The following is a 14,804-nucleotide window of genomic DNA, read 5'->3' on the forward strand; positions in this document are numbered from 1 at the left end:
TAATTCCTGATTTCTTTGGGAGAGTGAGTAAGATGTAATAATGAGGATGGTTATACTGGAATCAACCTATTCCTTCTTTGAATAATGTGATGGACAGGAGGGGAGATTTGTTGCTTCAATGCCAGAGCCACAAGCAGCATTCCTCCAGCTCCTTAAACAAGGTCTGGACCATATAGGATCTGTATTTTGCTGGGCTGGAGATCATCTCATGTAAGAAGTAAGCGTCCTGTAAGCGTGAGTCAATTTTGTCCCATAAACTAGTTTCAATCACTTTAGGGAGTCAGAAAAATTTTCCAAGTGTTATTCCCTTATTTGGCCATTCTTTTTGTCTAATTTTTTGCATGTTTTCTGGAGGTCACATGGACTAGTCTGTTTAGAGGGTCTCCACAACAAACCCAACTATGGGAATGGCTGTTCACATCAATGTCCATCACTTTTATAGTCTTTATTTTCTTCTGTGCATCCTAATCTATTCAGCCGAAGTGCATTGGAACTGCCCAGATGCAAGTTCTGGAACTTTGAGAAACAGTTGGTGTGTGATAGTTGCTCTGTGTCGGCCTGATTCCAGAATCAGTATAAAATGAACATGCACTGTTGTTTAATGATGGTGATGGTGTTTTTCAGGGACTGACATTATCACTAATGAGCTAAGCAAAAGGGGCGATGGTAGTGAATGTGATCATTTAAACAGAAGAGGGTGTGTCCGATGAGCCAAGACTGATATCACATTTATATTAATTATGAATCATGAAATATAGACTATGGTAGAATTTGATGGACGGTCTATCGTTAGTACATAGACATTGTCAAGTTACTGTCTGCAAAGCGCAGGAGTTCTCAGATGCACCATATTTACCAATCAGAAGAAATGTAAAGCTTCCCATTGTTCATGCTTAGAAACAAGAATGTGCAGGAAATGGAGGGATATGGATCATGTATAGACAGAAGAAATGCAGATTAATTCAACACTGTGTTTAGTACAGACATTGTGGGCCTTTGTTGTACTGTTCTATATCCATTATTCAAATGCAATTTTCTGTGCTTAAATTATTAAAGCATTGAACTCCTGCTTCAAAGAAAGTTTACAATTGGAAAAGTCCCTTCATTTGTTGTGAAGCCTTAATCCTTAAATTTCAATCAAGATGATTGGTCAGTTATTTCAGTGCTACATGTAAAAGACAGATTTCTCTTGTTCATAATTCACTGGTTTTGTCACTTGCTTCTTACCAATGGATTTTGCCCTCAGGATTTCTTCATGGAAACGTTCATTTTGTTCATGGATCTGATAAAGAAGAATGTCTATCCTGCTGACTGGGTGGCTATGAGAATGGTGCAGAACAGGTAGGGTCTACAATCACTATTGTCATTATATCAGCTATGTCACAGTTGATTTTACTCTTCTTGTCTCTGAGTTAGAACATTGTAAGTTCAAATTCCGGTTGAGATATTCTAGCACATAGCCCAAGCTGCCTTTTCACTGAAGTGTGACATAGTGCCTTCTGAATGGAATGTTAAACAGGGTTCACCTGACCCATCAAGTGAATGTACCATTTGAAGATAGGAGTTATTATAATGTCTTAGCTGTTAATTTCTCAGGATCAGAATCAGAATCAGGTTTATTATCATCGTCAACTGTGTTGTGAAATTTGTTTCTATGGGAAATTCTGAGTTTGTAGAAAGTACTTTAAAAATATAAGCCCTTTCTTTGTCTATACATATTACTTTACATCTAACTTTGAGTTGGTCCAGATGTATTGGTAAGACATTAAAAAAACAATGGAAATAAAAGGTTAGAATTTGTTTTAGTTTGGGAATCTGACTGTGCACAATGCCATCACAGAAATGTTCCTTTTCGTTCCATGTCTGAGATAGTTGTCTTGAACTGAGGCAGCAGAATGACATTTGTCTATCATGTTACTTTTCTTGAATGCAGATAGTTAAGCAATAATGAATATATGTCTCTAATGATTAGTCATAAGGTTTCAAGTGCAGTTACAGCTTAACTCTGGTTTGCAGCAGAACAAAAACCCACTCTCCTTCGAGGAGAACAGTATATAAAACACAGTTTGAAGATTTTGTGGAAAGATAGAGGGTATATTATTGTTCAGTGCTTGTGTGAGAAAACTCAAAGAAACATTGCAATTGTTTTTGAATTAATCATTGCACTAAGTCTGTGAAAAATCTATTCTGGTTTAAGATGGTGCTGGTGAAACACAGTTATGCCTTGCTGGCACCAAGCAAAACTATGTTATTAATTACATAGTAGTTCTGAAATAAGATTACTGCAATCAATAATCTGTAACTTCCCTTGTGGAGCTGAGTCTCTGAACTGTGCAATCTGGCATCTTTGCAATGTGAACTGAAGACTCAAAGGTGCAGGATGGTTGCGGCATTGTGTGTACAGGCTGAACTGAGGCAGTGGGGCCCCGCCCAAGAGCAAGGAATGAGGCAATGTTTGGCCATTCCTGGAGTGGACTTGGAATTGATTCCAAGCAGCAGAACCGAGGCAAGGCAGATTCTGGGCCCGAGAGCAAGGAACAAGCTGATGTTTGCCTGCTTTAAATACAGGACCAGATTAGAAAGGTCGGGTATAGGCCACATCGAGGCAGCGAGACCTGGGCCTGAAAGGAAACAGTGGCAGGGCCCAAGTACAAGTTTGGCCGATTTAAGCGCCAAACCAGATTGTAAAGATCAGGGAGTTGGGGCCAAAGGTGAAGGACAGGCCGGTGTTCAACTCACTGTTCAGTGAGGTTTACTTGTCTGTGCTAAACTGTGAGGCTGTGGCCTGAACTAATGGGCTCCTTCCTGGACCAGTTTACCTTTTATTCTTTGCAAAATTTGTTCTTTTTTTTTACACATTGGGTGTTTGCCGGTCTTCTTTTTTAATGGGTCCTATTAAATTCCTTTGCTTTGCAGCTACCTGTAAGGAAATGACTCTCAAGTTTGTATATAGTATATATACTTTGATAATAAATGTACTTTGAACCTTGAACTTTAAACCCAGTAAAAATAACACTCATCTTTGTAAAGCATTTAATTGCAAGGGAAATGCTGGGTCCAGAATAACGAGAAAGCCACAAGCCCATGTGGGTAAAATGACCAAAACAGAGACATGGATAACCAGAAATTATCCATATAAAATCTAGGAAGCATGAACTTAGAGCACAGAAGATAGAACAGTACGGCACAGGAACAGGCCCTTCAGCTCATTATGTTGTGCTGAACAAATTAAATCAGTAATATAATACCCAAGTGAACTAATCCCTTCTTCCTATACAACGTCCATATTCTTACATTTCCTTCACATCCATGTACCTATCTAAGTGCCTTTAGAATGCCTCCACCTCCACCCTAGACAGCGTATTTCAGGTACCTGCCACTCTGTGTAAAAAAAAACTTGCCCCACAATATCTCCTTTGAACTTAACCTTTTTCACCTTAAATGCTTGCCTTCATGTATTATCCATTTCAATCCTGGGAAAAAGATACTGTCTGTCTACTCTGTCTATGCCTCTCATAATCTTACAAACTTCTATCAGATCTCTCTTCAGCTCTCTTCAGAATCCAGAGAAAGCAACCTCAGTTTGACCAACCTCTCCTTATAGCAAATGCTCTCAAATCTAGACAACATCCTGGTAAACCTCTTCTGCACCCTTTGAAAAGCCTCAGTCAGCAGTTAGCGTGATCTATTCCAGCTCAGGACATCAGATTTCAGAGTTCCATTCCAGTGGCCTCTGTAGGGAGTTTGTGTTTTCTCCCCATGACTGCAAAGGTTTTGTCCAGGTGCTCTGGTTTCTTCCCATAATTGAAAAACATTTCGATTTGTAGGTTAATTGGTCATTGTAAATTGTCCTGTGATTAGGTTAGTGTTAAATAGATAGGTCACTGGGTAGCGCAGCTCGTTGGAGGGCCTGTACTGCACTGTAAATAAATAAATAAAATGGGGCAACCAGAACGGAGAGAAATACTCCAGACACTGCTTATCTTGAGTTTTATAAAGCTGCAACATAACTTTCTGACTCCTGAACTCAGTTACATGATTAAAAAAGGCAAGTAAAGGCATGCATTTACCAACCTATCAACCTCTGTAACCACTCTTAGGAAGCATGGATTTCGACCCCAAGATCCCTCTTCACATCAACACTATTAAGGATCTTGCCAAATTTGATCTCCCAAAGTGAAAGAGCAAATTTACCATCCTCACTGAGGTGTTGTAACATCAAATAGACAGTCAGCCAAACTTCTTTCAAAAATGACATGATAGTCAGGGTATAGCCTCCTAGATCTCTGGTTTTATTGCTGACTCAATGGCATGACATGGTGAATAAGGTGTGAAACTGAAAATCAACAGAATACAGTACAATTACCACACTGTTCTGGTCATACAAGTAAATATACACAGGTAAGTAAGGACTTCGTTAAATTTTCTACAGGTAAATATTTTCAGATTCCAACGAGTAAATAGTATGATTAAACCATTAGCATCTAGATTAGCGTCTAATAAACTCAAAATAACATTCTATTTCAGCCAAATCTTCTTGATACCTTTAGATTAACTTCTAAACAATACAACATCAACTGACAAGCAATGCTTCTGCATAGGAGTGACCTAATACAGATCTGAAACTACTCATGAACCTGCTTATTCATATAGTAAAAAAAACAATTGCACAAACGGCAGAACAGCAAATCTGTACTGAAATATCAGCTTCCTCATACCCTTTAAAATGAAGGGATTACTTGATTTTATATTGTTGTGGAACAAATCTCGTCATCAGCATGTGGACCTACAATCAGAAAAGGTCTGAACAGCTAGAGATTAATATTAGTTTGTCCCCATGGTTTAGTTTAATCAAAGGGATCGCATGTATCACCAGGTCCAGTAAGGAGGGGTGGGTGACAATTGTCCTGTTGAATTTTAAACCTAATTTAATCATGAAATGGCCCAGATTAACACATTACCAATATCTGTCCATAACTCTAATTTCTCAGTAACATACAGTATAGGTCATTGCTTCCTTGGAAACAAAGCTAATAGCAATTTGGCTTTTTCATTAATTGTTGACATCTAGTCTTGCCTTTACGTAAAACGAGTCATTATCTAATTGAGGAGTTTACCCCGTGGTACTGATGTGGAACCAATGTTGCTGAACTGGGATGTTGTCTCTTTGGTTAAGCAGGTAGATCTTGCATCTTTAACCATAAACCTGATGACATAAATGGTAAACAAGAATGAAAAACTTTCAGACCAATCAGCCTGAATAAATAGAAAAAGAATAGAAAATGGTTGTATACGTTGATGTATGTGTACTTTGATAACAGATTTACTTTGAGCTTTGAACTTTGGAATAGCGTAATTTTATCTAAATGGAAAAAGGGCCTGGAACACAACAGACAGACAAGACTAGAGCTGAGGATTTGGGCAGATAACTGTGAATTGTTCCAAGTAAGAGACTTCTCAACAGAAAGGTAATTTTATGGACCATGTTCTGTTAAATGGGAAAAATGTAGATGTGTAGTTGATGCTCGGTATGGACAAAGTGGGTCAATTGTCCTGTAAGTATGCTGTGTGACTATATGACTCTAGTGAATCGGAGGCTGTAGGAGAAAGTGTATTGGTTGGGCAGGAAAATTGTAAAGAAAAAACAAATGACTTATCATTAAGTGGTAAGAGACAGTTACTGATGAAAACCACTATGGTGACAGATAAAAGGAAAGCTGGGAAAAGATTGCCAATTTGTGACAGTGATGGTCAGGGAGTAACATTGGATGGTAATGTGTAAAACCTGTTGCAGTATAAAACCTTGGATAGGCCACACTTGGAGTATTGTGTGCATTTCTGGTCACCCCATTACAGGAAGAATATGGAACACTGGAAAGGGTACAGACGAGGGTTTCCAGAAACCAGCCCATATTGGACCATATGAACTATAAGGAGAGATTGGACATATCTGAGTGGTTTTATATGGAGTGTTGGAGGCTGAGGATAGATCTGATAGAAGATTATGACAGGCATAGGTAGGGTAGGCAAACAGAACTTTTTTTCCCAAAGCGTAATACTAGAGGACTTAGCTTTAGGGTGAGAAAGGGAAAGTTTAAAGGAGATGTGCAAGGAAAGTTTTCTTACAAAGTGAATAGGCTTCCAGAAGCAGTTGTAGAAGCAAAAATGATAGTGGTATTTAAGAGGCTTTTAGATAGCTATTGTACATGAATATACAGGCAATGAAAGGACATGGATCATGTGTAGGCAGTAGGGGATCATTTAATTTGGTGGGCTGAAGAGCCTCTGCCTGTCTATGGACAAGATGCCTGTGTTGTGCAAACAACAAGTGAAATCATCGATGCAAACCTTCCTACCAGCAGTGTACCATTCACAGAAGACCCATCACACCTACACTGCCAATCGCCTGAATGCAAGTTGGGATTGCCATTCCAGTGTGGAACTGGTACATCCAATATTAAAACTGGAAGGCTGTGGAATTCTCAGTACAATAGCGAGGATCGGTTCCTCTAGCTTAATCAGCAGAGGAGTGCAGGAAGGAGGAGAATTGGACTCTCACGTTGAAAGTTCTAGTAGTGGCATTCTCTCACAGTTGCAACAGTTTATGTGGGGTTTGCACATTGCTCCCATTACCACATATGTTTCCTCTGAGTCTTTCAGTTTCCTCCATCATCTGGAAAATGTTTGGGTTGGTTGGTTATTTAATTGTCCATTGAAAATTATCTCCAGTGTGTAGGTAAGTGGCAAATTAGTGGGGGCATGGGGGGCATTTCACAGAATGTGAGTAGAATAAAATAGGTTAGGTTATAGGATTGTTTTAAAAATGGGTGCTTGATAGTCGGTCAGAGGGCCTGCTGCCATGCAGTATCTCTAAGCGCTAACGTCACACACAAAATGCTAGAGCAATTCAGCAGGCCAGGCAGGATCTATGGAAAAGAGTTCAGTCAACGTATCTGGCCGAGACTCTTCACATAAAGAGTCTCGACCCGAAATGTCAACTGTACTCTTTTCCATAGATGCTGCCTGGCCTGCTGAATTCCTCCAGCATTTTGTGTGTGTGTGTGTGTTTGTTTCTTGGATTTCAACCACCTGCACATTTTCTCTTGTTTGTTACCAAGAGTTAGCAATGGTGTTGAACCAAACCAGAGGATAATTTGCTCTTATAGCAATAATTTTCTCTTATAGCAAATTGATTAACATGTTTGTGCCTAATTCCTTGCTGTATAGCTTTAAAACAGGCATTAAAGTTGGGCACCAAGTTAGCCTATTAGCCTAGCAGCCTAGCAGTTAGGCAAATCAGGGAAATCTCAGGCCCTCAAAAGGACCCAAAGGAAACTGTGTTTGAACTATGGACTGGATATAGTGATGCATTTTCTGGATAAAAGTAAATGGGATATGTATCTGAAAGGAGTGTATCTGCAGAGCTATGTGAAAGGGGAGTTCTAGACAGAGGTGTGAAACTAATTAGACTGTGCATACATGAAGACTATGCACTCAGCTGCCAATTGGTTTCCTGCAATTAATAAGCAATCTCTCCTGATATCTCTATCAAGCCATCTGCCAACTGGTCCAATGGAAAAGTTGAGTCTACAGTGATGAAGCTACTAATTCACTCATCAATAATGCAAAACTTAATATTTCCATCATTAAGTAATTGTCCAATAAGTGATAATGAAACTATCTCAATTACTTCAGGCAACAGGAAATTGCTTGAATTTCCAGCATCTGCAGATTTCCTCGTGTTTGCGTCAATTACTTCAGGATAAGGCAACATCCATTTTGTGGAATCCTACACCATTAACTTTGTAATCAATATTTTTAACTGGGTAATTGTAAATGTAGCTGTCCTGCTACTTTCCATGAATTCTGATTTCCCATTTCCAAATTCTTCCTGGCCTCCATACACCTCACATGCGCTGAGTTTCTGTCTTTTCCCTCCAGAACCTCTGGTGGCTTTTCTCCAATGTGAGTCTGTACAATGCCAGCAAGTTAATCATGCATGCAAGTGTTCAAATGCCAAGTCTGACCTGTTCCAACTGCAACCTCCACACTTGTTTACTCAGCAGCCAGAGTTAGTAGATAACTTACTTTATTTCAGCTATAAACTTTATTCATAAAAAGACACAAAAGAACAAATACAGTGCAAAAATTTTTACATTCTTGGTGTCATTTGTACTGAAACTGGTTTGCTACTGTCACAAGTACTGAGATACAGTGAAAAGCTTGTCTTGCACTCTGTCTATACAGATCAAATCATTACACAGGGCATTGAGCTAGAATAAAGTAAAACAATAACAATGCAAAATAAAGCATAAAAGCTACTGAAAAAGTGCAAGATCATGACGAAACGAGTTGGCCTGTGAGGCAAAGTATCTATCTTATTGTACAAGGGTATATTCAGTAGTGATAACACTTTTTTAAAAACATACCACTTTGCGAACCCCTGGGGTGGTACACCATTTCAATATCTGAGGCCCTTTCAAAACAGACAGCCCCCCACCCCCATGTGTGTCAGCGGAGGAAACCTAGACTGTGGAACTTCCCCACAAAGCCTTGCACTGGCTGCACCAAGCTTTACCTTGTTCCTCAGTATGTGCTCCTGCAGAGCCTGGACTGTGCCAGTGAGCAGCATGCCCTTATGAACATCTCTCTGTGCTGGAAGACTAAAGTGTGACAGACAGACAAAAGAGCATCCACCACCAAATTAATCTTTCAGCAGCATTTAATGTCTGTTTTGGTCTGTGAATAGCCTGTGGATCAAATAGTTCTTGGTTACATAGCTGCTTGGAATGAACCAAGAAGAAGTCTTGCATCCTTCTCCACATCCTCTTTGGAAATTCAGTTTGCGAAGAGGTGGGTGAGTGTCTCTTCCCCATCCCAGCCATCCTCAGGGCAGCTTGCATTGGGGATGATATATTATCTGTATAGGAACAATCTGACAGGAGGCTCCCCCCTGCCACCTCGCTATCAGCCAAATGAGGTTTGTAGTTAATGCAGAATTCTTGCATGATCTTTGTCAGACGCAAATCAATTCAGTTCCAGATTGCCTTCTCATTTCTACTCGCTTCCTTGTTCTCACTTCACAGCTGAGGTGAGTGAGAGCGCAGTCAAGGATCAAGTCCCTCCTGGGAAGATTCACTCTTTCAATTAAATTATTTTGATGGTTTTCTCAAATTCAAATAGGCTAGATACAGATTCTCACACAACATTGTATAAGCTTGGCGGTTTGTTATGTCTGATTGTGGCCAAAAGATAAATACATTCCCTCCTCCATCCACCAGCAAAGCATATATCTTTTGAACTATAGTTATAAACCACATTTATCTATCGTTTATACTTTCAACAAGAATCTTTTATTGCCCAGGAGACATTGTGAAGACCTGGTGGAAATAATATTGTAAAGTACAGTGGGATACAAAGCCTTTCTTTGTATCAAAGGTTGAGATCCTTCATCTGGATTCAGTGACTTGACTATCCATTCCCCTCCATAGATGCTGTCCGACCTGTTGAGTTCCCATTGTTGATTTGTCTTGCTGGGGTACAAATTTGTCTTTGGTTGCTAGTGCTAAACAAACATTGTGGTATTGGTTGCCTATTGTATTCCCAACACTCATATCTATTGCTTTGTGCTCCCATTGGTAAAGGGATAGGTTCCCATTGGTTGATGCTAAAGGCATCTGTGCATCGCTAAAAGATGGCACCTCACATGAACACGAACATGCTCCAAGATATGCAAAATAAAATATGGATCAGTTAACCCATTACTAATTACTCCTGAGTTGATATCAAGCCTGAGAAGAGAAATGAGAAGCCAAATATTGAGTCAAGGTTATACCCTGGGGTTACAAATTCAACAGCACAGGATGGGTATGTGAATCAGAACCTGAAGTAGGCTTAACACCTGGAAGGATGGCTTTTCAAACTTTTGTACAGCTTCCATTGCCTTCATTTGACATGTACACAAATAGATATTGTGAATATATAGTCCCTAAGTTATTTTATCATCCTTAGCATTTTTGTCTTTTTCATTTTGTCATTAAACAATCATACATGGATTCCCAATCCTACTTCTCTCTCCACATTTTCCATCAATATTCTTCATTTGACTCTCATATATGCTGTTCTACTTTTCCACTGTTCTGTTTCTTCTTCAATCCTTTAAATCTCATTGGTTAAACACAAAGAAAGGGCATTGTATTTGTATGCTGACTTTTACATTCCTCTAAGCACTTTACATACATCATTGTTATATAGGAAACATAGTTGCCAGTTTTGGCACAATGGGTTCAATCAGGCAGATATGTGACAGTCAGCCAATCTGTTTTATGCAATGGTGGGTGGTGTAAAAGCATTTGGCAGATTACAGAAGAATGTTTAACTGAAATTTCTTTTGAAACAGTGCTGTTGAAAACGTTAATGCCGACTGAGACTGCATCTCAAATCTGACATCTCCTCCAGCATTACCATCTTCCTGAGCACAGCAGAAGACACAAGTAATAAGAGTCAGGGGCAGGTGGAGGGGATGGGAGCAGGAGTACCCACCCTATTATAGATGTGTATCCTTCTAATTTGAATATGTCTAACTTGAACCCTTCAACTTTTAGCTCATAGTCAATAGCGAAACACCATGCTAAAGAAGTACTCAAAAAACACAGCTTCACAATGATTGTACTCTTATATCAACATATATGTCACTATATTCTAGCTAGAGATTCATTTTCTTGCAGGCATTCACAGTAGAACAGAGAAATACAATAGAATCGATGAAAAAAATTGCATACTAAAACTGACACAACCAATGTGCAAAAGGAGACAAACTGCAAATGAAAATAAAATAAGTAAATAACGAATACTGAGAATCTGATTTGTGGAGTCTTTGAAAGTAAGTCCATAGGTTGTGGAATCAGTTCAGAGTTGAGCTGAATGAACTTATCCATGCTCATTCAGGAGCCTGATCTTTGAAAGGCAATAACTGCTTCTGAACCTAGTCGTGTGGGACCTAAGGCTCCTGTACTTCCTTCCCGATGGCAGCAATGAGAAGATAGAATGGCCTGGACGGTAGAGGTCTTTGAAGATGGATGCAGCTTTCTTGTGGCAGTGCTCCTTGTAGATGTGCTCAGTGGCTGGGAGGGCTTTGCGTGTGACAGACTGCAGATGGATAGTGGTATCTGCTCCACTGACCGTGGCTATAAGACCCTTGCTTTCATTTGCCATACTGCCTAATGAAGATTGGGAGTTATTCAATGACCATATACTCCATTTTGCAGAACCCCTGCACATTTACCTCAATTACCTGAACTTAGATAGCAGTTTCTCTCTTTCTCTCCCTTTTTCCACTCATGCCACACAATGAACCCATCTATCGCTTTGCTCACCTCTACTGAACCTGCAGCCAGACCTCCATGTACACTGTTAAGCAAAGCAATTGGAATCCAATTATTATTTTCAATTGATGCACAAGCACACTAGTTTTCTAAAGAAATTATATTTCAGTATGACAGATAGGACAATATACATCTGGTTTAATACTGCTTTAAGCCTCGGGCTCTTAATGATTGGAACTGGTAGCAAGAGAATGTGTAACAGGGAGGATGAGGGAGAGCAAGTAAATGAAATTAAACAAAAGGGAAAGTTATAGACCAAAACCCAATCAAATGGTGCTGCCTGCATCTTTGAGCAAGGAGAATAGCAATAAAAATTGATAAAACCAGAACAACCCAAACTCATGAGCACTTATATAGAGTTACAAAGCAATATCCTCTTGGCAACATAGGCTTTTGCAACACAAAAGGGGGTCATTTGACTCATTATATTTGTGTGGAGTGTTTTGTCCTATTTACAGCAGTCCTCTGCATTTTTTCCATCTATGTAATCGATCCAACCACTTCCATTCAGTTTAGTCTACTTGGTTTCTGAGATCTGGGAAATGCAACCAAAGCAGATTAAAAAAAAACATAATTTGGCATAAGAAGATTTTATCCTACCTTCTGTGAGTGCACAGGTTGCTCATCGACCCTCAGCCCTCCCCTCACTATCTACCCTTCGATCTGTGCTTGCACTGGCCAACCAGCCCACTCCATTCACCATTCATTTTCCCCATTGACCCCACTTTCCCCCACCCAGCCCCCATTCTTCACCACTCTCCCCTACCACCCATCTCCTCTCCACCACCATACATCCTTCATTTTCTGCACTTACAACCGCCCTTCCCTCTTCCCCTCACTGCCTCCTCCCCATCCCCTCATCCACACTCATCATTAACACTTGCCCCACTGTCCTCCTTAACACCTCCCTCAACCATCCACGCTTCCCTTCCCCCCACAGTCCAGTTTGCCCCCCCACCTCAGCATCCACCCCTGCTCCCCACCCCCCCATTACTCACTCTTACTTCATGCCCCGGGCTGATTCAGTTACACTAGAACCAGGCAGGGTGAAGCTGGGTTTGATATTTGAACCAACTTTACTTTATACTTTATTGTCACCAAACAATTGATGCTAGAACGTACAATCATCACAGCGATATTTGATTCTGCGCTTCCAGCTCCCTGGTTTACAAATCGATAGTAAACATTAAAAATTTAAATTATAAATCATAAATAGAAAATAGAAAAATGGAAAGTAAGGTCGTGCAAAAAAACCGAGAGGCATGTCCAGATATTTGGAGGGTACGGCCCAGATCCGGGTCAGGATCCGTTCAGCAGTCTTATCACAGATGGAAAGAAGCTGTACGAGTCTTCAAGCTCCTGAGCCTAAGCGGGACAAAAAGTGTGTTGGGAAACTCTCTCTAACCCTGATATACCAATCTCAGTAAGACATTATGCTTAAATAAAAGGAGACAATTACTTTCCCTTACTACAACCCTCCCAGCTTTTGAAAACTGAGATTGTCTTTCTTTGTCCATCAACGTGCAGAATTTTTTTTTACAGTTTATGGCTAAACTCTCCCTCTGTCTGTGGGGTAGATTTCAGATTAAAACAAATTTCCAAGCTGCTTTTATTTATTTTTCAATGTGAGAAAGCAGGTGCATAGATAATCCAGTTGGAGATGGATTGGTCTGCTCAATAGTATTTCTGCTTCCCTTGTTCTGTCACGTTCCACTCAGACCACCTCTGCCAATGTTTAATTACACCATTTGAGATTCCATTTGTTAATTCCAAATGAAAAAATTATGATTAACTCTATACAGACTAACTGTTTACTTCAAAGCTTGCTTGACTGCTTTCCAGCATTTGTCTGGTGCTGCTAATTTGCTTCACTGTTGGATTAATCAGTGAACATTCAGTATGCGACCTGCATTTGAAGCCAGCCCGGACTGGTGAAGGAGTACAATTCCCTGCATTGTCCTCTTGTTGGGACATGCACTAGATCAGCTTGTGCAGCTTCACCCCAGTTCTTAATGAGTGTAAAAACACTCAGCCAAGTTGGCTAATTGGGATGCTGTTAGTATGCCATTATTGTTGGCAAATGGGGAAAATTAAGAAAGACACCAGCATAAGTTAATGAGGTTCTGAGAGAATTAAAGTTCAGAAATCTTCCCTTGCCTTGCATCTCATTCCTAAGTAGCTATAAATGGATATGTTAATAACTAACGTCATGCTTATTTTATTGCAACTAAACCTGTTAGCCAAGAAATGAGATTGACACCAAATGGAATACTTGCTGTTATAATGTCTTTCAAAACAGATAAGCAAATGATTTGGGGAAATCCAGATGAATATATCAAATGCTACTGTTACCAATGTTTAAGTTATAATACAGAAAAAATATCGTAAAGAGAAATGAAGAAATACACTGACTTTAACCTAAGAAAAATCTTGAAATTTAGAAACATTTTAGTCCCTTTACAAATTGAGAGATGACTGGATCTTTTTAAGAAAGTGGTATCCATAAAGGCAGTGGCTGGGTAAGTGGTAAGCTTGTGCAATGCTGCTTTCGGTCTGGAATGCCATGAAAGTAAAGCTACATCTAATTTCAAAATCAGATTACAATGAGCGGATAGATCATTTTTAAGTCTACGATGCAAGTTCAATTAAATGGAAGCCCCATGCTCTCTGCTACCTGGCGGTTTTGTGTGCCTAGGTGACTAACAGGCCAAGTTTCAGAGCAAAACCCTAAACATACCTTGACCCCAACAACATCTTTCAACTTATTGTTGACGTTGGACTACTTAAGTGCCACATGGCATAATTGTAAAAATGCTTGGTCATGTTGCACATGAGACAAGTAAAGCAGTTCGTAGCTGTGATTTTAACCCATTAGGACTGACCCTAGATCTAAGCAAAATATTTCACATAGAGAAAATATCTCATATGGAAAAGAAAACTGTAATTCCCAGTCTCTGATCCTAGTATATAATTGATTGTTTTGATATGAGGGTACAGAATGTTTAAACAAAATAGTAAGTTTTAATATGTAAAATTTGTATTTCCAACTTTCTCAAGAGCAACTTCACAGGATGGTCAAGCTTCAGGATTAGTTTCATAACTCTTGACATTGCCATTACAGTTAATTTTACAACCTGAATTCACTTTCTCTGTAAATGCAATACTATATTCTGTTTTCTTTTCTGGGTGGCATGCAAAAAACAAAAGCTTTTCACTCAATTTCAGTACATGTGACAAAAGTAAACAGTACCAATAGCAATACAAATATCAATATTTCCTATCTCCCTCCATCTTTCAGCAGAGGACTTGATACTTGCTTGGTGGGGAATGAAAGGGACAAGGGTACAGATGTGCTATAAAGTCCCATGTTCCACATGAAATGTTTATGAACATCTAACTGGTGGCAGCTTGTTTCTGAAG

General features: G+C 39.6%; 1 protein-coding gene across 1 annotated transcript in view; it reads left to right on the forward strand.

The window, feature by feature from the left end:
* The window catches only part of LOC140200352 (dedicator of cytokinesis protein 2-like), a 699,328-nt gene that overhangs the window by 514,129 nt on the left and 170,395 nt on the right, over positions 1–14,804 (forward strand). Inside the window, exon 29 of the mRNA XM_072263559.1 lies at positions 1,247–1,341. Coding sequence (XP_072119660.1) covers positions 1,247–1,341 — 95 coding nt within the window. The remainder of the gene's footprint in view (positions 1–1,246; positions 1,342–14,804) is intronic.

Source organism: Mobula birostris, chromosome 7 (assembly GCF_030028105.1).
Source record: "Mobula birostris isolate sMobBir1 chromosome 7, sMobBir1.hap1, whole genome shotgun sequence".
Classification (NCBI taxonomy): Eukaryota; Metazoa; Chordata; class Chondrichthyes; order Myliobatiformes; family Myliobatidae; genus Mobula; species Mobula birostris.